This window comes from Miniopterus natalensis, chromosome 1 (genome assembly GCF_054644295.1).
Source record: "Miniopterus natalensis isolate mMinNat1 chromosome 1, mMinNat1.hap1, whole genome shotgun sequence".
In the NCBI taxonomy this organism is placed as follows: domain Eukaryota; kingdom Metazoa; phylum Chordata; class Mammalia; order Chiroptera; family Miniopteridae; genus Miniopterus; species Miniopterus natalensis.
This window is the reverse complement of record NC_142081.1, coordinates 201456487-201479887: the sequence shown is the minus strand read 5'-3', so window position 1 is coordinate 201479887 and position 23401 is coordinate 201456487. Positions and strand designations below refer to the sequence as shown.

The following is a 23401-nucleotide window of genomic DNA, read 5'->3' as shown; positions in this document are numbered from 1 at the left end:
ACAAGCACATGCTCTCTTCTACTTAAAAACAGCAGTAATATTGAACACCCGTTAACTAAAAGAACCGAGGCGCTAGACCTGAGTAGAGAACTGGCACGTCCCAGCCAGCTCCGAGAGAGCAGAAAGCAGGCCCCCCCTGGAGAGCACAGCCCTTCCCTCCTCCTCACCTTGCCCCGCCTACTGCCACCTCTGCCACGCCTCCCACATTGCATCACTTCCTCCTCCTCTCTACAAAGGTGCTTGCACCTGCTGCCCCAATCTCTTCTCCATGACAACCCTTCTTGTGGTGGCAGGGACCTGGGAAGGAGCCTGTCTGTGAGGCAGGCGTCTGTCCCTCCCAGGGAGATGCCTGCCTCAGTGTCCCTGCTGCTGCTCCCTGGCACCGTGGTGGTGGGCCCTGGCCTCCTCCCACAGGCACTGCCCACTGACTGATGACACAGCACCGTGTCACAGACCGGTGGCTCCCACCAGGCTGCCGGCCTCTGGCACACTGGATCTCCCATGTCCTGTGTCCCTCCTTCCCTCCATAAGTTACCCAATGAGCCCATGGGCTCCAGGAGGGCAGAATGCTCCACCCTTGCCAACTGAGGTCTGCCTGGTGCAAGGACCACCCCGCACTGAGAGAGCCTTGCCCGACTCCTCTAGGCCCTCTCCACCCCTAGAACGCCAGAGTACACCGGGTCCCCCCACTACTGTCAGTGACTAGGGAGCTGCGCTTCCTGAGCACACGGGCTCACACCAACAAAGGCACATGCGCCGCTTTCTCCATCACAGCCAACACGTCTCCCGGGGACTTTACCTCTGCAGAGCTCGGTAAGCAACAGGAACTCGGCCTGCCCCGTGTCCGACTCCTCCCTGCCTACGGACGCCGCAGAGCAGAACTGGACAATGTTGGGGTGACCAGAAAGCCTTTTCTGCGGATGTTGTTAAAGGAGAACGCGTACATCTGCACGTTAGGAACACACACAGAGGGCAAAGGTCGGGCTGCAACTGTGCGGGCGCGAGGCAGACGCCCTTCTCGTGATTCTTATGAGCAATGCCCCGTTTTCCACCTGAACAGCTGTTAGCCTACCTCCACTCACCCTGGACAGACAACATTTAAACACTAATGTCAGCAGCAAATGAAATGACCTTCTGATCTCAGCGCGTCAGAGCAGAGAGATGAGGGTGAGGTGGGGGGCAAGGGTGTGGGGCAGGGACAGCGCATGTGGGTGGAACCACCGCCATGCTGGCCACACACACCTGACCACAGGACAGCAGCAGAGGGGACGGCATGAGAGGCCATGAGCAGTGAAGGCATCCACAGAACCTCAGTAAGGCAAGCACCCTCGGGCCCAGCGGCCAGCAGGCTCAGCATGGACAGAGCTTCGAGAGAGAAGAGAGAACAGATTGTGGCAACGAAGAGCAAGACCCCAGCTCAGGGGCAGCTCCAGCCAGGTGGAGAGCAAGCAAGAAATGCCCACCGTCCACCATGTGTGCATGGAGCCCTCTGTCCAGGGTGAGAGGGATGGCCAGGAACCATGGGCCGCAGCAGGTAATCAAGGGTCTGTCCACCCCCAGCACGGAGACCTCTGAGGCAGGACGCACATCCCCACTCCCAGAACCATGGAACATCTTACTAAGAGAGGGAAAAACTCCTTTTCACTAGAAACGGTCTAGAGACGAGTCGGGAAAAGGATACCATGAAGCACACTTCCTGGATGATGGCTCTGTTCCTCTCCTCCTCGTTGGACAGCAGTCTCTGCAGCGGGAAGAAGCACAGACAAGGTTAGTGCTGGGTCTGTCGAGTCCACGCCCACAGGACGAATCGATGAACTTAACACCTGACCTATGCAGAAACTGGTCCTTTCAGGACCCTTGAAAATGGTCCTTCAGAGTCCAAGGACACAAGAAAAACCACACATAGGAGTCTCTCCTGCAAATAGGCTGGAGTAAAATAAGATACTGAAAGAAAAGGAGATGCTGCAGAAATGAGGGTCCTTGCCCTGGTCCCCAAATTAAAGTGGGCCCCTTACAGCTTAGCCGCATGCCCAGAACAGCCGCTCCACTTCCCAGCCTAGGCTGGGCACTGGCCATTTCCCGACAAAACCAGACAGCCCTGCCCTCAACAGTCCCACCGTGATCCTGCTCTGGGACACTACACACATGGTCTACTGGAATGGCTGTGACAGTCCTGTGACCCATGGAACCTTGCTGTGCACTCTTGGCACTCGAGGTAACTCTTGCCCCCAGGCCCCAAAGCGGGACACTGAGGCCGTAAAGCCCACTAAAAGTGCTGCTGGCTCCTCACCATCAAAAGAAACACACAGAACACAGACTGCAAAAAGAAACACACTGATAGGGAAAAATTCCTCAAAACACGGTCACTCTGAGATTTCCTTTAAAATAACCATAATCCACACAGAACGTGTCACCCTGTCTTACCTTCAATGCATACTCTCTGCCACTTCCCAGATCCTGAGCTTCATACACGAACGCAAACCCTCCTGAAAATTATAAAAATAAACACATCAGTTCAGTACTATGATTTTATTCAACATTAAGACAACTTTACTAAGTAAATACAAACTGGACTTGTGGACAACAATTTATTTTCTGCAAAAATGATGGCTCCAATTTATGGAACACTAGTTTTTAATTATCCTGCTTCCGAGGCAAGAAGGAAATAAACACAGGAACAGAGACCAATGAGGGAAACGAGGAAATCAACAAAGCCAGAGACAGTTCTCTGGGAATAAATGAACTCAGTAAATTCTCCACAGGTTGATCAGAGAGAGAGAGTGGGAGGGGACAGCACAAATGGCCAACGTCGAACAGCACCGCCCAAATGCAGAAAAGAGGGAGGGGCGTTAACAGGCTAGTAGCATCACACACGAACACAGACCAAAAACTTCTTAACACACCCTTAATTCTAATTAACATGCTAGCACATCAAACCCGGCAATGCATGACGAGTGATGATGTGTCATGACTACAAAGAGATGGTTGAACACATGAAAATCAATGTGATTCTATTGTTTCTTGGTTTAATTCGTGTAGCTTTTCCTAGCTTCCTGTAACAGAAAGTTACACCATGAAATTAAAAACTCCCAGAGAACTGCTCAGCTTGATAAAGGACATCCACGAGAGCCAGGCAGCAACACTGTGCCCGGTGGCAGGAGGCCTCCGCTTCACCCTGAGATCAGAACAAGGCAGGACACATGTTCTCACCACTGCCATTTAGTGTCATAGGGAAGGCCCAGACTAGGCAGCCAGGCAAGAAAAAGAAAGACAAGGTACTCAGATTGGAAAGGAGGAAGTAAAAATGTTTTTTCTTGCAGACAACGTGATCACCTGTGGAGACAATCTTGTGAAATCTTCCCCCAAAGAGCTACTATAACTAGGAAATGAGTTTGGGAGGCTGTGGGATATCAGAAAAAGAGTTTTTAGATATAAGAACAGAAATATGATCCACAAATGAAGAAAAAATGCAAAATTCAATAACAACAATAATTTTTAAAAGACATGTTGCCAAATATATGCAGGTGGTAAGCAAGCTCATGAAAACAGGTCCAACTTCACCAGCCAAGGGAAAACGCAAATGCAACCATGGGGGATCCTGGACATCTAATCAGACATCCAGTGTTCACTAAATGACCATCACAAGTGTGGGGCAGCGGGTCGCACACACAACATGGTGGGAATGCAAAACGCCCTGACCACTTTGGAGAACAGCTTGGCAATTTCTTAAGAAGTGAAACACACACGACTCTATGGCCAGGCACAAAGACGTGCACACGGACGTCCACATGGCGTCACTGTGGGTGCCCAAATGGGGAACCCACATGTCCATCACGGTGAATGGATAAACCCACTGCCCCAAATGCAGCACAGCTCAGCAATAAACAGGGGGATCGACTGCTGACAGGCAGCAACATGGGCAACTCGAGAACATGCTGAGGAAAACGCCAGGTAAAGAGAACAGATTCATGATCTCATGTACAGAAGACTAGAAAACACAAACCAGTCCAGCAACAGGAAGCCATCAGTGGTGCCTGGGGGGAGGACGGGGGGTGTGTGTGAAGGTATGCTCACCACCCTGATTACAGGAACGGCCACACAGGTGTCTGTGTACTGCACATACTGGAAGTGTTTTTCATATATATGTGCAGTGTGTATACCATTTTTATCTCAATGAGCTGTTAAAAAATTAAAATTAGTAAGTCCACAGAAAAAACAGCAGAAAAGAAGTAAAGATGATATGAAATAGAAACAGCAAACAGGCCGTTTCACTGGTGAACCCTCTCAAGTATTTAAGGAATAAAGCAGAAGAATCTTGTACAAAATCTCTCCAAACAGGAAAAAGCCAGCCCATTTTCTGAAGCCAAAGAAGAGAATACGACACAACTATGGATCAAAATCACTCACTGACACAAACATAAAAACCCTCAGAGAAACGCCAGCAAAAGGATTCTGCAAATCCTGACAAGGACAGTGGGACTGGGGTGGGACCGACCCCAAGTATGCAAGGTTGGTTCAACGCTGAACAGCAGCCACTGCAGACACAACGTGGGAAAGTGGGTCCACTCAGTAGACTCAAGAAGGCATCTGTGTGCAGGCAAAACCAGTCACGGTCTTTTAAGACAGTACCATAAAAACTCGGCAAACCAGGAGTCGAAAGGGGCAGCTTCAACCTGAGAAATGGGAACTACTAAAAACTCACAGCTAACATGAGACTTGATGGTGCCTTTGTTCTAAGATCAAGAGCAAGACAGGGATGTCTGCTCTCAGTGCTGTAATACATTTTTTTGGAGACCCTAATTAGTGCAAGAAAGCTAGAAAAGTAAACAAAGAGCATAAAAATCAGAAAAGAACAACTACAACTGTTCTTATTTGCAGATGACATGACTGTCCAGCCAGAAAATCCCAAGGACTTAACCAAAAAACTCTAGGACCAAAGAGTAGCCTTAGCAAAGCCACAAGGTGCGACCCGCCACTGGGCCTCTCTGCAGCCACAGCCACAGCCACACTGCTGCCATTCCTCCTCAGACACAGCGGCCCAGGCGAGGCAACCTTCCGTGGGCTTCCACCTCACCAGTTGGTGGCCTTGGCAAGCCCAGACCTCAGCCACCATCAGGATCACTGTCACATGAAGCACCGGGGAATGTGCCCATCAGCAGTCAGAGCCGCACGTGTTGTGGTGGGGGCCATTACTGCTACGTCATGTGGGTGTGTCACAGTGGGGCTGATGGCAAAGCCGCCCACTTGACAGTGAGGGGATTGAAAGTGAGGGTACCTAAAGGTGGGTAATTCATCAGGGAGTGAGACATGGGCCACCCCTTAAGCCCCAAGCCCCTGCTACAAAGACCCTGGTCATCTGTGCTCTGGGGTCTGGAGAAGAGAAAACATCTGCTCAGCACCCGTGGGTGGCTTCTGTCCTGTAGGACTTCAAGTAAGACACGTGCTCTGATGATGGAAGGACGGCTCAGTGCAGGCAGACCCTTGGGGTGGGGCAGATAATGGGGAGAGCAGCCTCCACACTCAAGCCTTTGGCCCGGGGCAGTGCAAGGAGACAAGGGCCATAAAACTGTGCTGGTCGAGGAGAAGACATCAGAAAAAGAAGCCCACTTCCGATGTGGAAAGGGACGCACCACGTGTCGGAGTGTTGTGACCACCTACTCGCCTTTTAAAATCCCCTTGAAGTGCACTGCATGATGGAGACCTGCGGAGGGTGTCCTGGCTCAACACAGACCCTCTCCTTCCAGCAGGCCAACCCCAGGGATTTCCAAAACCTGCAGTCAAGTCCTATCACACGCTCCCGGGACTGCCTGTGCTTACCGCTGTCCAGCAGCCTCACCTATCACAACAGCCTGAGCATGAAAGGAGGGCCCTCCAGGAGCAGTGGCCAGGAGGCAGAGGGTGGGGGCTAGGACTGCCAACAGGTGGCCCGGAGCTGGTGTGGGGTGTGCCTGCAGGCTTCTCCAGTCAGCCGGACCCAAGAGAGAGCACAAATCCTGGAGCAGGAACCACACTGAGTGCATCAATGGTCACTGATGCCGAGCACAGCACATAGTCCCAGCAAACAGGTGCTGACCCACTGAAATGACGCATTACATCTAGCCACACGCACATGACCAGTCACGCTCAAATTACGTGACAGCTATGTGGCCTTGTCTCCACCTTCCCAAAAGCTGCCCACACAGCACCTCATCCACCAAACTAGCAGTGAGTCCAGAGAGAGAAAGATGCAGCCACGAAGAGGGGCGTCGCTAGGCAGCAGTGACCCACCTGTACATCCATTCTGGCAGGAGGGAGCGAGAGCACACGAAGCCACAGCAGGAGGACATGGGAACATCTCCTAAGACCCATTGGACCGTTGTCTCCCACACTGTGGGTCGGCCCAGTAGTTTCCTACCCCCCCTTTCTAATTTAAATAACTTAGATGAAATATTTAAAAGACTACAGAACTATCTGGCTCCACAGCTCTGCCCACAACCCCTTTTGTGCTATAGTTGTAATTCCAAAAAACAATGAAAACCCGTGTTTCCTTCCCAAATCATGACGGCAAAACATGATTTATGTAAACTTATCTGGAGCAACACCTGACATGAACTGATGGGCCATGTAAAAACTTATCCCACAGTAAGGATACCTACTCATTTAATTACCAATAGATGTATTTGATTACAGGGTACTTCCAACTATACACAGGATACATACTACCTTCCTAAACCTGAGGAGTTCTGAAATGCTCCACGTCGGAACCTTGGGACTTTCCTCACATTTATACAAGACAATCTGAATTTCCACAGCCTCAGTTCCAAGGTGGCTGTTTTATGTGAGAGACTTTGTATCGATCTCAACTCTTTCAGTTCAGAAGGAGGCTTCACAAGCAAGCCCCTACCAAGTTCAAAAGCAGGAATCGAAAGCTCTAAGGGCACTGCCTACTTTACCTCCTGACTTGCCTACAGAGCCGGGGCTCCGGCTGCTCACATTTCCTGGATCTTCTTCCTGGGTGCTGAGCCCAGGGCACGGGCTTCCTTCTGTCCGTGACCCACTTCCCATCTGGTTGCCCCTCCCAGCCCCGGCCGGCTCCTGTCCCTGGCAGAGACACATTCTCGCCCCTCTCCCGGTCTGTCCCACCAGAGGACCCCCCCCACTGCGCTGTCCTTCCCTCACTGGAGTTTTATTTTGAGGCAGAAGCCACCTGCTGTCTCAAAGGACGGAGATAGCCCGGCCTTCCTGGCTCAGTGGCTGAGCGCCGTCCCAGGCACCAAGAGCCCCTGGATGGGTTCCTGGCCAGGGCACCGGCCGGGTTGGGGGCTCCATGGGGGGGGGGGGGTGTCCAGGAGGCAGCCGATTGATGTTTCTCTCTCACTCGATGTTTCCAATGTTTCCATCTCTTTCTCCCTCTCCCTCCCTCCCTCTAAAAAACCCAATAAAAATAAAAAACATACTTTTTTTAAAAAGCAGCAAGATGACTGCCTGGCATTTGCAGGACAAACCAAGCGGCCGGAGACCCTCGCTGCTCCGGCGGGTGAGAGCCCGCAGGTGGGGTCGGCGCAGGCCCGGCCCCTGAAAGCAGAGCCGGTGCTTTTCCTGACGAGCCCCGGCCCACCCGCTCGCTTCCCGAACAAACGGCGCCGAGATCCCGGGGCCTCCGGGAGCCGGAACGCCGGGGCCTCCGGGAGCCGGGAGCCAGAAGCCGGGGCGCGGACAGGTCAGGTCGCGGTGGCGCCGCCCCGAGCCCGCCGCGCACAGGCCCGTCCGTCCCCGGAGTCCTGCCCGCAGGTCAACGTGGGGGTAAACACGGTGGTCTCGGCGCCGCCGTAACTGGGCCCGGCCATGGGCCGTGGGCCGCGGGCCGGCGCCGTCCCACCCCCAGGGGCGCCGGGGACAGGCGGCGGGAGGGCCCGGAGCAGCGAGGGGCCGCGTGGGCCCCGGGGCGGCCCGAGGAGCGGAGGGCACTCGGGAGGCGAGGCCCAGCTCGCAGGCACGGAGCCCGCGACGCGGAGGCCTCGGGCGGGGCCCGCGGGACAGACGGCCGGGCGGCCGGAGCAGGAAGCCGGGCCCGGGACGCCGCGTCCGCCCCGACACCGAGGAGGACAGGGCGCCGCGCGCTCGGCAAGGGCCCCGGGCCCGCGTCCCGGCCAGCCCGCCGCGCCCCGCAGTCCCGACGGGGAGGGGAGGGGAGGCCTGGCCCGCGCCCACCCGGCCGCCGAGCTCTCCGCCGGCCCCGCCCCGCCCCTGCTGCGCGGGCCGCGCCACCCCGGCGGGACCCCACGCCCACCAGGAAGCGCCCGAGCCCAGGCGGCCTCCAGCCCGGGACCCGCCCCGCGCCCCGCGCGCCCCGGCCGCCGGCCCCCGCCCGGCCCGCGGCTCACCCTCGGCCAGGACCCGCCGCACCCGCAGCCGCAGCTCGCCCAGCTCCACCGTCTGCCCCACGAAGTCGGTGTGGTCGCGGCCGGCAGCGCCGCCCAGGGAGCCGGGGCCCGCCAGGAAGTCGAGCGCGGACTGCAGCAGCGACATGGCGGCCCGCGGCGGGCGCCGGGGCTCGGGTCCAGGGCGTCCGGGCCGCTCAGCAACCGCCGGCCCAGCCGCTCCAGCTTCCGCCCCGACGCCGTGACGCAGGCTCGGAAGGACGCCGGCGCCTCACTTCCGCCCCCGCCGGGCGACTGCGCGTGCGCCGAGTTCTGGCCGCTGGCCGCGCGTGCGCGGTGCGCGGGTCTCGCGGAGAACTTCCGGCCGTCGAGTTCCGGGCTCCCGGCTCCCTGGCGACCGGGGCTCCGACGCGCGGGACGGTGGCCGCGGGGACTCCCGCCCAGGTAGTGCGGCTCCCGGCCGAGCTCCTCCAGTTCCCTCGGTGGTCGTGTCTGCGGAGACTGGGGGTCAGGGGCCCCTCCGCGGCCTGGGCGGAGCCGGCTGTGCGCGCGGCGGCCGGCGGTGCCCGCAGGCCCGGGCTCCGGGAGGGGCGGGTGACCGCCTGGGGGAGCTTTAGCTTCGCAGCGACCGAAACCCCCTGCGCCATTTAGTAAGTGAGACTGGTAGCACCGTGGACGGCCCTGGCTTCTCGGGTTTGGTGGGGGCCACGTAAGTGGGTTTGTTTTTTAAGAGTCGGTTGTTACTAAAGGCTGGAAAACTTACATTTTAAAACCCAGTGTCCCAGCTTCTGTAGGAAAATCAGACCCAGGACCCCGTGTGTCAGCGATCACCTAGAGCTGCTCCTCCGGGCAGACGGCTTTCACCCGACCCGTTGGTTCGTTTTTGTGCCCGGCGGGTTCAGTAGGCATTTGAGGCTGCAGCCCCTTCCGCAGAGAATTCGGTCTTAAACTGAAAAGTGCACGCGAAAGCCCAGTCCTTCCGCAACGGCGAGCTGCAGGAGCTCTCTTCCCAGGCAGGCTACTTTGTTACCATCTTTATAGTAACAGTAGCCTAGTTTGTCCTGCGCTTTGCTGCTCACACATCCTTCTACGCGGTGGTTCATTTTGACGATCCTAGGTTGGCTTGGAGAAGGCAGTCTGGTTAACCCCTGCTTTTTTTTGAAGAGAAAACATACTCAACAATGTCATTACTTGGCCAAGGTCAACGAGTGATACAGCTCGTTGCTGTAGAATTGCACACAAATCACATGGCTTCCCCAGCCGGTGTGTTTGTCTGACAAGTAGAATACAGGTGCTTGGGGCTCAGGAAAGGGGACAGCTGGCCATGGGATGTCCTCAGCATGCAGATGGCAGTGTGTGTGCGAGGACATACTTAGTGAGGAAGGATTAGAACCTACAGGGCATGGACCAGCAGGAGGAAATCAAGGCAGCGTGTGTCATGGAGCTAAGGAAAGGATGTTTCAAAGGGGCAAAAAGGTAGCGTCCAATGTTACCTAATAGTCAGATAGAAAAAGGGGTAAAATGGATGATGGATTTAGCAACAATGAGATGGTTGATGACCTCGCCCAGAACAGTTTCTTTGCAGCAGTGAGGTGGGAGCTGCAGGCAAGTGGAGGAATAAGAAATGCGGGGGTGGGGGTGGAGATGGAAGCTGGAGTGGGGCCCTAGACGTGAGCGAGGACTTCTGAGTGGCCAGAGCTGTTGGAAGGGTGTCAGGAGGGAGGAATAGTGAAGCAGGGACCTCTAGAAAGGGGAGAGAATGGCATCCAGAGCACAGGGCAGGCGTCTTCACTTTGAACGGAGGAAAACACTTTCCGTTGCAGAAGGAGGAAAGGAGAGGCATTGCAGGTGTAGGTAACTGCATGTATTTACTGGACTGGGAGTTAAAATTCTCCGACTGCTCCTCTTCTCACTGTGAGTAAGGAAAAGACAGCGTTGTTGAAAATGAGGAGTCGAGAAAGCTCAGAATTAAGCAGCGTGGAGAAGATCGCTGATGGTTCCGTGGGCAACCTCGTGATTACCTCAGCCAGAAGGCATGGTAGCGTCCGACGGCTTGTTTGAATTTGGAGGCCATTCGCTCATCCTCCCCTGGCCTAGGGCCAGGTGGGGAGTTCTAAGGAGTGTGGTTACTTTTTACTCGGTAAATGTTTATGGAGCACCTTTATATCCTGGCACAGCCCTGCATGCTACAGTAACAGTCTTAGGTATCTCCAGACCACACTTCTCCTCAATTTTAGACACTTTTTCTTAGATCTTACCTCCTGTGTACATGCCCAAAACCGAATTTGTGGTCTTCATCCCCAGATTCATCCCCAGACCTGTACCTCTGTAGTAGCTTGACTGAGGACAAGTGGGTACAACTTCTTACCAAGCCACGGTAATAAAAACTGTGTGGTGTTCATAGAAAGGTAGCTGAGTAGGTCAATGGAACAGAATAAAGAGTTAGGAATTGGCCCACGAGTATGTATGTGGTCAGTTTATTTTTGACAAAAGGATAATGGTAATAGGAGAAAAAACAGTCTTTTCAACAAACAATGCTGGGAGAATTAGATGTCCGTGTGTTAAAGATGAATCCGTACCTTCCATCATGTGCAAAAATTAACTCAAAATATATCATACATTTAAATGCGAAGCCTTTTAAGCCATAAAATTAGAACAGAACCTGAGATTTTTTTTGTTAACCTTCACCTGAGGATATTTTTTCTATTATTAGAGAGAGTGGAAGGAAGGGAGGTGGGGAGAGAGAAACGTCTATGTGAGAGAGGCACATTGATTGGTTGCCCCCTGCACGCACCCCAACCTGGGCTGGGGATTGAACCTGCAACCCAGGTACGTGCCCTTCACGCTAAATCGAACCCAAGACCCTTCGGTATGTGGGCTGACACTAACCAGTGGGAAACACCAGCCAGGACAGAAACTGAGATTTTTTGATATGACACCGAAGCTCATTCCATAAAAGAAACAAACTGGACTTCATCAAAATTAAGAACTTTGAAACACATTGTTGAAGGTGTCCTTTGATAGGTGAATGGATAAACTGGTACATCTTTAAAATGGGATATTGTTCAATAATAAAGGAAACGAGCTCTCAAGCCACAAAAAGGCATGGAGAAACCTTAAATGCATGTTGCTAGCAAAACAAGTCATTCTTAAAAGGCTGCACACTGTGCTTCCAGCTCCATGATGGAAAAGGCAAACCTGTGGAGACAGAGTAAGGTGGTGGCTGGGGGTTTGAGAGGGAGGGGAGGAGGGAGCACGGGAATTTTAGGGCTGTGAAACTTCTGTGTGATGCTGCACCAGTGCATACAAGCCACGCATTTTTCAAAACCCATAGAGCTACCACAGAGTGAGCCCTGTGTAAACTGTGGGCGAAGTTGCTACCATGTATCAGTGTTGGCTCACCAGTTGGGCTCGGTGCCACACTAGTGCAAGATGTCAGAGGGGAAGCTGGAAGGGGAGTGGTCAAGTACACATGGAGCTGCTTTCTGCAAACCTAAAACTCGAAAATAGTCTTATTAATTTAAAATGTGCATATACTGTTGAGAGAATGGAAGACAGCCCAAACTGGGAGAGAATATTTGCAAACCACATACCTGATAATGGATTTGTATCTGGAATATATAAATATATGTAAACTATATGCATAACCTCTGCATAGTCTTCGCAGTAATTTCCAAACTTCTCACCTGGCACACGACGCTCTGTGAGTCAGTCTAGCTCGGGTGCAGGTACCAGTTAGAGCTCCTGCTCCAGCTTCACCAGGCTCTCCCTGCTCCAGGCACCGCGCGGCATTGTTCCAGGATTAAAAGAGATACTATGTATAAAGTGCTTGCAACAATGCTTGGTCCTCAGTGTGCGCTCAGTAAGTGCCACTCACTGTTCTGGTGACTCAGCTTGGGCATCCCCTCTGTGAGCCTCCCCAGGCTCAGTCCATGCAGGAAATCTCCCACAGCACCGCAGTGTGTCTCCATCACTGTGGGTCATTGTCCTGTTCCCTCTGCCTCTGGCACCTGGCACAGCACATAATGCCCCCCTGCTCAAGTCTTCAGTTACTCCTCCATTATATGAACTTGCAGCTGCTTATTTCCACCAGGATTAAAATTCTTCCGTCTCTTCCATCTTTAACTTCCTCAACTGCATGCTCTTCTGTGTCAGCCCTGTGTTCTTTCATCACTGCCACCCTTAAAGCTTGTGTGTGATGCCCGGCCTGTGTGGCTCAGTGGTTGAGCATCATGAACCAAGAGGTCTCCAGTTCAATTCTGGGTCAGGGCACATGCCTGGGTTGTGGGTTTGATTGATGTTTCTCTCCCTCTCTAAAATCTATCTATATATATATTTTAAATTTTTTTTAAAAAGCTTGTGTATGATGAAGGTAACGTAGCTGACATGTTTTGAACACTTGTGTGTTAGGCACTAGTACTATTTTAATCCTAAAATACACACAACAAAATTTAACCATTTTAACCAACTTAAGCATGCAGTTTGGTGATGTGAGGCACATTCACATGGTTGTGAGCCATCACCACCGCCCACAGGACCCTTCACCTTGCGGACTGAGATGGTGTCCCGATGAAACAGTGACTCCATAGCCGTCCCTGCCTGCCCAGCACCCGCCCTCTGCTCTGTCTCTGTGGGACTGGGCACCGTGGGAGTGAAATCACACAATCCTCGTCCTTCATGACTGCTTGCTTCACTCAGCTTAGTGTCCTCAGGCTCACCCGTGTTGTGTGTCGGCGTTTCCTTCCTCTCAGGCTGAACAGCACCCCGCTATGGGGATGGATACGTTCGCTTACCCGCCCTCCTTAGATGGACACTCAGGTGGCGTCCACCCTTAGTGGCCGTGAGTGATGCTGCTGCGGGCGCGGTGTGCAGACACCTGCAGTGGCTTATTCATAACCTCAGGCGGCGCAGCCAGCATTTTACAGCTGGTGAGTGGGTGAGCGTGTAGGTCCAGCCACGTTGGTAACTACACAGAGAAAAACACTGCTTGTCACGAAACACGGTGAATCTCCGGTGCATCACTGCAAGTGAAAGAAGCCAGACCCAAGGGGCGCCATGGGGTACAAGCCCACCTATGGGACAATGTGGGGAAGGCAGAGCGATGGGAACAACGTAGGTGGGGGCCGGGCTTTGGGGTGGAGGAAGGCTTGACCACACGGACTGCTTGGGGACAGGACTGGTGTGACTGGGGTTACACCTGTGTGCCCTTGTCAGGACTCTTAGAGCCGTGCAGCAGTGAGCGGACACGGTGAGACGTGGGTGGGAGAGGCGGCAAAGGCCAGGACCCATTCCCGGCCCTCCCTGCTGGTCACCCCGTGTGGCCCGAGTGGTGGGCACTGCTCTCCCATGCTCTGTGCTCGTGCCGTGGGTTGTGATCACAGGGAAGGGGGAAGATTTTGTGTGGACTCACATAAATGGTCCAACGCTGTATCATTAGGCAACTTGGTGACCTCTCAGTGCGTGTGTCTGAGTTTTAGTCATGTGGCTGTTTCATCATTTTCACTCCTGTCTCAACTCGGCCACCAGAGCAGAGAGCCACAGACGGGAGCTTACCTCGCAGCCCTGAGGCTGGACGTCCGCGGTCGGGGGCAGTCAGTGCAGCTTCCGCGAGGCCGCGTCCTGGCCTGCAGCCTGTCACCGTCCTCACACCACACGGTGGCGGAGAGAGGATGCTCTGGTCTCTTGTCACAGGGCTCACATCCACCCTCAGCACCTCATCTGACACCATTTGCCTCCACATCCCATCCCACTGGGCTGGGGCTTCGGCACAAGACTTGTCAGGGACAATCAGTCCACAGCACTTTTATTTTTTTTTTAATTTTAAAAAAAATATATTTTTATTGATTAAAGATAGAGGAAGGGAGAAAGAGAAACATCAATGATGAGAGTCATTTATCGGCTGCCTCCTGCACACCCCCACTGGGGACTGAGCCCGCAACCTGGGCATGTGCCCTGACTGGGATTCGAACCCTGACCTCCTGGTTCATAGGCTGACGCTCAACCTCCAAGCCACGCCGGCCGGGCTCCAGCACTTTCTAACAGTCCATTTGGGGTTTAATAATTGGCTTTGTTAGAGGGCTTGTGATGTTCGTTGCTGGGCCCTGCTTGGGTGTAGACCCTGCGTGATGCTTCCTCCCACACACCTGAGACAACACCTGCCATGGTCACGGCAGAAGCCAGCAGGCCAGGCCCCAGGAGCCCCCTGGCAGACTCAGACCTGTGCTCTTCACAGGCCCCGCCATGTCTGGGCCCCAGACCCCAGAGCCAGCCCTTGACGATCAGGGAGACTCCCCCACGGACACCAGGGAGGAGGACACCGCCGCTGCGACCCAGCACTCCCACCGCATGCTCAACTTCAGCGATGCTCTGCTGTCCATAATCGCCACCGTCATGGTCCGTGGGGCCCACCCAGCTCAGAGCCACTCCCAGCCTTGCCACCCTGGGCAGCCTCTTGGTGGAGCCTGGCCCATCCCAGCAGCATCCCAGGCTCTGCTGCCCCTCAGGCAGCCGGAGGGGGCGGGGGGGGGGCAGCCCTGTATTGGCGCAAGTCCCCAACACCATGGCCTCCAATGAGCAGTCAGTGCCCAACCCAAGAAACGTCCCTCGGTTCCTTTTGTGTCTTTGTTGGCAGATCCTGCCTGTGACCCACACGGAGATCTCCCCTGAGCAGGTACGTGGGCCCCTGAGCCTCGAGGACAGGCTGGGAGGGAAGCACCAGGTCTCTCACAGCGGGTGCTCAGGGAGCGAAGGCCAAGCCGCTGGCGGCCTGCGCAGTGCACAGGACACGGAGGTTTCATACCAGAGGCCAAGGGGAACGGTGTTCTTTCTACGACAGAGTCTCCGTGAATAGCCAGCTCGGGTGTCTCTGAGTGAGGAGCAGTTAGGAGCTGAGCCTGATTTCAGAGACATTGGGAAGACCCTGGGGCGCCTCCTCGCCTGTGACCAGGCGTCCTTGCAGCAGCGGGGAGAGGATGCCCATGGACGGCTGGGGTCTGCCCTGGATGCCCGGGGGCCAGAGGGCTGCTTAGTTCGCCTCTTTCTCTGTGGGAAGGTGACGACAGTCTCTCGCAGGGTTCTGACGAGAGTTGACTGGAGATGCGGTGGAGTCTGCCGTGGGCAGCGTCACCCAGAACCGAGGCGGCCAGTGCCGGTGCTCGGGGCCCGGGCTGCCCCCACGGTGGACCAGTGCCTGGCACCAGCAGTGCTCAGGAAAGCCGGCCCCAGGGCTGCAGGCGCCACAGAGGCAGCCACCTGACGGGACACCCTCTATCCCAGCAGTTTGACAGAAGTGTACAGAGACTCCTAGCCACCAGGATTGCCGTCTACCTGATGACGTTCCTCATCGTGACCGTGGCCTGGGCAGCACACACCAGGTACCGGTGGGTGGGCTTCCCCCCCGCAGGGGTGGTCGCAGCAGCTGCACTCACGGCCCCCACCAGATAGACCCCCTCGCAGGTCGTGGAGCTGCCCCTCGCTGCCTGGGCTAAGCCCCAAAGGCATCGGGCGGTGGGCTCCCTTCCCCACCCCTCGCCCGTTCTCGCTCCGGGCCTCAGCTTTGTCCTCAGCACGTTAGGGCAGTGGCAGGGCCGAGGACGGTGACGGTGACGGGCAAGAGCTCGCAGGTCCAGGCGGGGCACCCCGCTGTCTTCTGGAGCCGTCTCTAGACGCACAGGGAGGGCTGGGGCCGACGCCCTCTGCTCCTGTGACTACGTGGGGACCCATGTACGGAAGAAAAGCTTCCTTAGGACCTGAGGGGAAGGGCTCAGAGCTGCACCCAGGGAGAGGCTGGGTGGAGTGGGGCACCGGGTGGTGGGGATGTTCATATGAGGCTTTCAGGCTTTGGCACTTGCATGAAGAGTGTCACGGTGTTTTCTGCAGTGACTGCACCTGGTGGCTTAGGGGCGGCCTTTCTCCCTCACCTCCCTTGTTACAGAGAGGAGGCCGTGTGGGTGGCCACAGACCCCTCTGACCCGTGCTGGGCTGGTTCATCTGAGGCCACACCCTGCTGCTGGAGTCTGGCCTCTGGGGCCAGCACAGATCCCCCAGCCCCAGACCCTTGGGGCCATGTCCTCGCCCAGGGCTTGCCCTGAGTACTGGCCCCCAGGCCACCCTTGGTCCCTGGCTGGACACAGACCACCCAGGTGGAAGGACCGTGGCCACTGAGCACAGTCCAGTAGAAGGCACATCCTCAAAGGGGTCAGAGCCTCAAGGAGACCCCTTGGGAGCAGGACAAGGACAGGACTGCGGGCCTCAGGAAGGGATTTTGTTTCCAGCTGCTGAATGGACGCCGGTGAGCTCTGTGGCATGTGGTCTGCTTCTGTTTCTTCATTTACACCCTGAGCCTCGAGAAACATCCCTGCTGAAAGCTGTTCCAGCAGGAGTAGTGTGGGACATCCTGAGAGGGTTTCCTTATTTTTGTTTTTATTATCTTTATCATCTCTTTAAAGATTTTTTTATTGATTTTTAGAGAGAGAGAGGAAAAGAGAGAGAGAAACATCCATGTGAGAGCAAAGCATGGATGGGTTGCCTCCTGCACGCCCCCGACTGGGAATCAAGCCCCAACCTGGGTCTGTGCCCTGACCGGGAATCGAACCAGCAGCCTTTCGCCACCCAACCAACTGAGCCACACAGGCCGGGGCAAGGGTTTCCCTTTTTAAAAGTGGTCTTTGGACTTGAGGCCTGAAGAGCGAATCCACTGTAGGCTGGAGCTCGTCCTTCTCAGGATTCCCATCTCGTGTGCACCCAGTGTGGAGGCCTCACAGCTTGGAACAGGCCCCCAGGGGACCCCAGGTGGTGTCCCGCTGTGGCCCCACATGGGCCTCCCTCAGGCTGCGTGGCTGTGGGGAGCAGCCCCAGCCCCACGTGGGCAGCCTGCTCCGGGCTGTGAGGACATTGGCCCCCAGAGCTACCAAGTGCGCCTGTGTTTCCACACCGATTCTGTTCAAGCAGCTGTGAGGAGAGTCAGGAAGCTCGTGGAAATGTCAACGTAGTTTCTGGGGCGCTTGTACCCTCTTCGGCAGGTTCTCAGTGTTTCCCAACCTTTGTACACTGAGGAGTAGTTTAAATTTGGTTAAAAATGACACACTGATGATTTAATCAGAAAACATGGAGAGTGTTGGATGCTGTTGGAACGGTGGGGTTGATGGCACATCTCTTCCTGTTTCTCTCAATTGTTCAGGTTGTTCCAGGTGGTTGGGAAAATAGACGATACCCTGGCCTTGCTCAACCTGGTGAGTCTTCTCTCACTTTGGGGAAATGACCGTGTGGACCCTCCCTCCAAGGAGTGAGGGCAGGCTCTCAGCCTCTCTGCCAGTTCCTCACAGCCCTCCCGGGGGCGCCCCAGAGAAGCTGAGCCCGACCTCTTCTCAATGGGCAAGGGGGTGGGGTGGAGGTGGGGGACACACCAGCCTGGAGGGACAAGCTGCCATCCCTCCCCCTCCCCTTCCTCACCCTGCCCTCCGGCTTCCCAGGCCTGCATGATGACCATCACCTTCCTGCCGTTCACAGTGAGTACTGGTCCTTTCCTAGGCCTCGCTGGGCCCCCTCCCCTCCACCCCAGGATCCAGCCTGCCCCCTGCTGGGCTAGAAGACTCAGAACTCAGGATCCTCTCTCCTCAGAACCTCAGACCAGCAGGGTGGTGCAGGGCAAGGAGGAGAGGAGGTTTGGGGGAGCCGGCAGCTGTGCCTGCCAGGGGCAGGGGTTACCTGGGTTTGCAGGCTGAGTGGAGGAGTAGAGGCTCCCAGGGGCCCTAGCAGGTCTGGGCTGATGAGCCCCCCTCCGTGCTTACTGGTACTCCCAGCTCCCACCTGCCCTGGAGCCCTCAGGCTCCTGGCCATCCCAGGCTCATCCCCAGCATGTGGCCCCCACACACCTCCTTGTCTAACAACACCCCTGTTTGCACCTGCCCCCACTCCCTGAACTTGGACAGAGAACAGTGGTCTGAAGGCGGGGCTGTGCCTCAGAGAACGGGGCCTGGGGGATTTCTTAGGAGTGTGATGACACTTCAGCTCTAAAGGGTGAAGCACTGGACAACCTACTGTCTGGGAAGGGACGCCCCCAGGGCCCGGCCACCTATCCCCTAGACAGCCCAGCCCAGCCCAGCCCAGACACAGGAGGCTCATGGGCCTGGACCCCAGGGCCCTGCAGAACCTGCTCTTGTGGGTTTTGGGGTTTTTTTTCGCTGCAGTTTTCCTTAATGGTGACCTTCCCCGAGGTACCTCTGGGCATCTTCTTGTTCTGTGTGTGTGTCATCGCCATTGGGGCCGTGCAGGTAGGCTGCCCAGGCGCCCCCCCACCCCTCAAATGTCCTCTGGAGCCGGGTGCTGGGTGGGCTGTGGCTGCAGTGAGAGCCTGCCCAGGGGCTCCTGCCGTAGGCTGAAGCCGAGAATCCAGAGGCTGAGGCTCCAGTTCCCACATGCAGAGTGAAGGGTCCTCGGCAGGGCCAGCAGAGCCATCTGAGACCCCCACACACATCAGAGCAGGGGCTCCTGTCCCCCTGCACCCCTAGAATATCCCACTATGAGCCTTACAGCAGAGCCCTGCCCTCTGAGGCCCCCACCCTCGGCCTCTACTGGACCTTCCAGGCCCTGCTCTCCCACAGGCGCTGATCGTGGTGTATGCATTCAGCTTCCCTCACCTCCTGAACCCCCAGATAGGGCGCTCCGCCCACTGTGGCCTGTACCGGCGGCATGTCCTGCAGATCATCCTGCGGGGCCCAGCGCTGTGCTTCTTAGCCGCAGGCTTCTCCCTGTTCTTCTACCCACTGGTGAGTGGGGGCCCGGCAGAGGGGAGGGGGAGGGGAGGGCGCACAGGAGCCCGGCTTCTCACTCAGCTCGCTGTCCTCAAGGTTCACCGCATTGCAGCAAGTGTCAGACTCCCCTTGCCTTTCATTCCCCAACAACGTCCCATGGTGTGGGTGGACCTGTGCTTGTCCATCCCTCATCCACAGACGGGCAGCTGGGAACACGGTGCGCAGACACTTCCAAGAGCCTACTTCCACTTCTGAGTAAATACTCAGAAGTGGGATTGCTGGGTCGTGAGGTAGTTGTGTGCGCTTTTGGGGGGAAACACACCGTTCCTCAGAGGGGCTGTGCCTTTTTACATTCCTGCTCTCCATGCACAAGGCTCGTGTCCTCTCCTTGCCAGCCCTGTTTCTGGTGTGTGGAGAGTAGCTGGCTGGTGGGTACGGGGGGAGGGCGCTGTGCCTCGATCCTGTCTCTGCCGTGGGGGAACTGAGAATCCTCAGGGCTCAGGGCCGTGGCAGTCCTCCCTGCCCCGTTGTGAGTGGGTCTGGTAATGTCACATGAGGATCCCTCCTTTTTTTGTGTGTGAACCTTCACCTGAGGATTATTTTAATGACACATGAAGAACTCCATGCTGTGAGCCGGGGGCTCCCGGGGGCCTGTGGACGCGGCAGGAAGGAGGCCAAGCTGTTCGCCTTGACGAGCTATAACTCACCTGTGCTCCGTTTGCATGCCGCCCTCCCTCTGGAGTGGATCTGATGTGTGCTGTCTCGTGCAGTCATACCTGCTGATGGCGACCGTCATCTTCCTCCCCCACGTCAGCAAGGCCGCCGGCTGGTGCAGGGACAGGCTCATGGGTGGGTGCTGAGTGCAGGTCCCCTCCCTGGCCTGCATGCACCTGGCCCCCTGGGGAGAGGGTGGCCCCAAGGGCTTGGCCAGCTCCTTCTTCCTGCCACGTCCACAGGCCCCCGGGAACCCCCGGCTCACAGCATGGAGTTCTTCACATTTGACCTGCAGGAGCCCCTCAGTAAGGAACGGGTGGAAGCCTTCAGCGACGGGGTCTATGCCATCGTGGCCACACTCCTCATCCTGGACATCTGGTGCGGATCCACACTCAGGTTGCCCCAGGCTTGTGGGATGGTGGGTCCGTAGCCCCCTTTCCACGAAGTGCCTCTCATCCTCCAGCCCCACAAAGGTGCTGCCCCCACCCCACCCCCCGAGAAGGAATCCCACCCTGGGCAGGGCTCCCAGCATGTGGGGTCTTGTGCCAGCAGCCCCCACCTCAGCCTCCCTGCTGAGCCCTCCACTAGCTCTCCTGACCCGCCTCTGGGTCATGCTTTTACTTCTCAGGTTTATCTGCTTCCTGTCAGGATCCCTCCTTTTTTTGTGTGTGAATCTTCACCTGAGGATATTTTTTCCATTCATTTTTTTTTTAGAGAGTGAGTGAGAGAGAGAGAGTCATTGATCGGTTGCCTCCCGCATGCGCCCTGACCAGGGCTGGGGATAGAACCTGCAACTGAGGTATATGCCCTTGGTGGGAATCGAACCCGTGACCATTGCAGGGGTGCCGCTAACACTCTCACCAAGCAACGCCAGCCAGGGCTGTCTCCCTCCTTCCTACGGCCTTTTGTTCCTTGGCTGAGTTTCAGAGCATCTATTCAGTTAGCACGGTAGGAGCCCCGGTTCCCTGCTCTGCGTGTGACAGTCCAAAGTCTTCATTCCCGATTCTCTCCTGGGAATTCTTTTTACCATAACTTGTGGATTTTTAAAATTGGGAGCCAGTGTCCACAAGTACCAATCTCAGGCCTAGACCCAAGCTTCTGGAATGATCTGCTAGCTCGGGTCCCCTCCACAAGTGGTGTGAGGACTGGCCATGGTTGGAGGCCAGGGTAGGGGATGTGCTTCCCTCCACTCTACCGAGAGCCCTGGCCACCCTCCCTGCTGTCCCTGAGGACTCATGGGTCCCCAGGCAACCTCCTCAGGCTTTGTCTCCTGCTCCCTCCTTCAAAACCTCAAGTCCAGCCCCCCCACACATACACATGTGCAGCACCCCTATGGGGACAGAGTGTCTCAGGCACCTCTCCCTGGTGGATCAGAGCTGCCACGTGGCTCTCTGGCTGTGCAGTTGAGGGCAGCAGCCCCCACGACCTCAGGAGGTGAGCAGCCCAGGGCTTGACATGCCCTAGAATTGCTCCTCACCATCACGTCTGCGGGTCTGTGCCCCAAGTGGACAGGTGGCTGCAGGAGGGTAGACAGGCCTCATAGGCACCCACCTGTGGAGCCCAGAAGGGCTCGGGCTCAGGGCTAGGGCTGCTCCCCAGCCCGGGGTCCAGCAGGCAGGGCTGCCAGTTAGCAAAGAAACAGGATGCACTGCAGCTTGAACTTCAGGTGAGGGACACGTGATCTTTCGCTGTACTGAGCGTGTGTGTAAATAGATGACCTGAACTTAGTGTCCTTCACCCAACATTCAGGGGTGTGGGAGCAGCAGCTAGGTGGGGGCGGGGCACTGACGCCTGCACTGAAGCCACTGAGGTGCATCTGTTCACATCCTCAGCGAGGACAGCGTCCCAGACGCCAAGGACGTGGAGGAGAGGTTCCACGGCAGCCTGGTGGCCGCACTGAGCGCGTACGGGCCACAATTCCTGGCGTATTTCGGCTCCTTCGCCACCGTGGGCCTGCTCTGGTTTGCCCACCACTCGCTGTTCCTGCACGTGCGCAAGGCCACACAGTCCATGGGGCTGCTCAACACGCTCTCGCTGGCCTTCGTGGGTGGCCTCCCGCTGGCCTACCAGCAGACCTCGGCCTTCGCCCGGCAGCCCCACGAGGAGCTCGAGCGCGTGCGGGTCAGCTGTGCCATCACCTTCCTCGCCAGCATCTTCCAGTTCGCTGTGTGGACCGCAGCCCTGCTGCGCGAGGCGGAGACCCTGCAGCCCTCTGTGCGGTTCGGGGGCCAGGAGCACGCCTTCATGTTCGCCAAGCTCGCCCTGTACCCCTGCGCCAGCCTGCTGGCCTTCCTCCTCACCTGCCTCCTGAGCAGGTTCAGCACGGCCATCTTCCACGTCATGCAGATCGCCGTGCCCTTCGCCTTCCTGCTGCTGCGGCTCCTCGTGCGCCTGGCCCTGGCCCTCCTGCGGGCCCTGCAAGGCCTGGCCCAGCCCGCACACTGCGCCGAGGACCCGCTGCTTCCTGCTTCCTGCTAGTGCCAGACCCTGCCCGGGTGGGCTTGTGATGTCAGTGCCCAGCTCTATCCTGGGCCCGCACAAGCTCACGGCTGCGTGGGAGCTGGCAGTCGGGTGGTTGGGGGCTGGTGGAGCCTAGCCGCGACCCCTCAGCCTTGTTGGGGAGCAGGGGGTGTGCTGTGGTCCTAGGTCCTCTGGGCCAGGCAGCCCCTCCAGGGACCCCTTGGCCCAGTCTGATCTCCCCTCCCTACATGCAGAGCTCCCTGGCAGCTGCCAGGCTGCAAACCACCCCTCCCTGTGCACCGGTCCTTACACAGAGACAGGAGTGAGACAGCAGCCAAGGCCATGCCCAGATGTATTTGTGGCAGACATAAGTTAGGGTTGCAGGTAGTGTAGGTTACCAGGAGGCCACTGACGCAGAGCCACACAGACACCCTTTAGAACAGGATGGTCACCCTAACCCCAATTTACAGACAGTCCTACAGACACTCAAAAACGGGGCCTGCAGGGAAGCAACAATTACACCACAGAGATAGGCAGAGGAAAGCACGGCTCAGAGGCACACAAGCTGAAGCCAGAGGCTGCTCAGTGCATTGTCAGTGCAGTTTTGGCAGAAGCTGGGGGAGTATGGAGGAGGGGGAGCACTTCTGAGGTTGAGGCCAAATCTCAGGGCAAAGCCACCAGGGGTGCCAGAGGCACTAGCAGCAAAGGGACCCAGCTCAGGGTCTGATGATGGGGAGAGGTGGGGTCTGTGGGGCCTCCTCTGGGGCCTCGGGAGGTTTCCCAGGCAGACGGTATTTGGTCAGGTTCCTCCTGGAGTCTAAGACAGCTCTGTGGGTCATCTGACTTGGGCTCAGCAGCCATGTCCCACCTCACGGGTCTCCGTGTGGAGGAGCACAGAGGCCGCAGGGATCCTGTCTGCTAAGCAGACACTGGGAAGGGGCTTGTTGATGGTTGGCAAACAAGGTACAAAGTGCAAGTCATCCTTGGTGATTAAAGCTGGCTCCTCCACACTTCCTGTCACCACTTTATCTGGGCCCTGCCTCAGGGCCCAGGTCTGCTCAGTTCCGGTCCTTCCAGGCACTTCTGCCCACCCTCCAGGCACCAGTCCATCCTTAG

General features: G+C 56.6%; 2 protein-coding genes across 5 annotated transcripts in view; one reads left to right on the top strand and one right to left on the bottom strand.

The window, feature by feature from the left end:
- Positions 1-8584, bottom strand: part of GAK (cyclin G associated kinase) — a 50686-nt gene extending 42102 nt beyond the window's left edge. For 3 of the 4 annotated variants that reach the window (XM_087828719.1, XM_087828724.1, XM_087828731.1), the window contains exons 1-4: positions 8364-8584; positions 2425-2486; positions 1682-1741; positions 800-914 (exon numbers count right to left, since the gene is read on the bottom strand). In XM_087828719.1, the coding sequence (XP_087684845.1) occupies positions 800-914; positions 1682-1741; positions 2425-2486; positions 8364-8508 (382 nt within the window). In that variant the 5' untranslated portion in view covers positions 8509-8584. Of the gene's footprint in view, positions 1-799; positions 915-1242; positions 1597-1681; positions 1742-2424; positions 2487-8363 lie in introns of those variants that run through there. The other variant, XM_087828727.1, reaches the window with a different exon arrangement.
- Positions 8566-22961, top strand: TMEM175 (transmembrane protein 175). Its single transcript, XM_087828740.1, has 11 exons — positions 8566-8804; positions 14593-14753; positions 14992-15030; positions 15636-15733; positions 17539-17590; positions 17831-17866; positions 18548-18631; positions 18962-19126; positions 19882-19960; positions 20068-20203; positions 21658-22961. The coding sequence occupies exons 2-11, from the start codon at positions 14601-14603 to the stop codon at positions 22301-22303; spliced, it is 1488 nt and encodes a 495-aa protein (XP_087684866.1). The 5' UTR covers positions 8566-8804; positions 14593-14600; the 3' UTR covers positions 22304-22961.
- Positions 22962-23401: the final 440 nt, after the last annotated feature.